Genomic DNA, 1,032 nt, shown 5'->3' on the forward strand with positions numbered 1-1,032 from the left:
ACTTGTCTTATTTAACATTCATTAATTATTGCAATCATTAATGAATACTAAATAAGATAAGTTATGATTGTGTTTAGCTGATTTTCTTATTTAACATTCATTAATAATTGCGATAATTAATGAATGTTTAATAAGACAAGTTCTAACCGTTCTTTTATCTCCCTAACATTAACCCTTACGTTTAATATTAAAAGTACAAAAAGTGTAAAAAGAGATGCATACAAAATATTAATAGTACAATATTGATATTGATTACTAAGATTAAAACAAATTGCTGTACTTAATGATGATTCTAAATGAACAATGGAGCACATAGGAGTAGCGGGGCATCATTTTTCTAGAGCTTTGCGCTCTTCTATTCTTATAAATAAAGGCTACGTAGCATTAGAGACCCTAATAAAAAACATAAAAAAGATATTTAACATATATCACAGGAGCTAATAGCTTTGTTTCCAGGTTTTGGGAAACGAAAAGCTCTTCCATCAAACCAGGAAACTCACAGTCCAAATGCAGAAGCAAAGGTAATTAATAATAACCCCCCCAAATCTTTCTTAGTTCTGTTCTATCTCTGTTTCGTTGACTTTTTGACCTTGCAATAGGTTGGAGGGTAAGGTGGCTATAATCACTGGAGCAGCCAGTGGAATCGGAGAAGAAACGGTGAGACTCTTCGCCGAAAACGGAGCCTATGTCGTCGCCGCCGATGTTCAAGACGATCTCGGTCATCAAGTCATAGCTTCAATAGGCTCAGATAGAATCACCTACCGTCACTGTGACGTCAGAGACGAGAATCAGGTTGAAGAGACCGTCAATTTCACGTTGGAAAAGCACGGCCGCATCGATATCCTCTTCAGCAACGCCGGCATACTTGGGTCCCTTTCCGGTATCCTCGACCTTGATCTCAAAGATTTCGATAACACCATTGCCATCAACGTTCGCGGAGTGGCGGCAACGATAAAGCACGCGGCACGCGCCATGGTTGCTAAGAAAACCCGCGGCTCCATCATATGCACGACGAGCGTGGCGGCCACGTTG

The 1,032-nt window shown here is 39.6% G+C and overlaps 1 protein-coding gene across 1 annotated transcript in view; it reads left to right on the forward strand.

The window, feature by feature from the left end:
- LOC107646034 (short-chain dehydrogenase reductase 3b) overlaps window positions 265-1,032 on the forward strand; it is a gene marked incomplete in the record, with an annotated part of 1,293 nt that continues 525 nt past the window's right edge. The window contains 2 exon segments of the mRNA XM_016350219.2: window positions 265-521; window positions 600-1,032. Of these exon segments, the coding sequence (XP_016205705.1) occupies window positions 508-521; window positions 600-1,032 (447 nt within the window).

This window comes from Arachis ipaensis, chromosome B06 (genome assembly GCF_000816755.2).
Source record: "Arachis ipaensis cultivar K30076 chromosome B06, Araip1.1, whole genome shotgun sequence".
Classification (NCBI taxonomy): domain Eukaryota; kingdom Viridiplantae; phylum Streptophyta; class Magnoliopsida; order Fabales; family Fabaceae; genus Arachis; species Arachis ipaensis.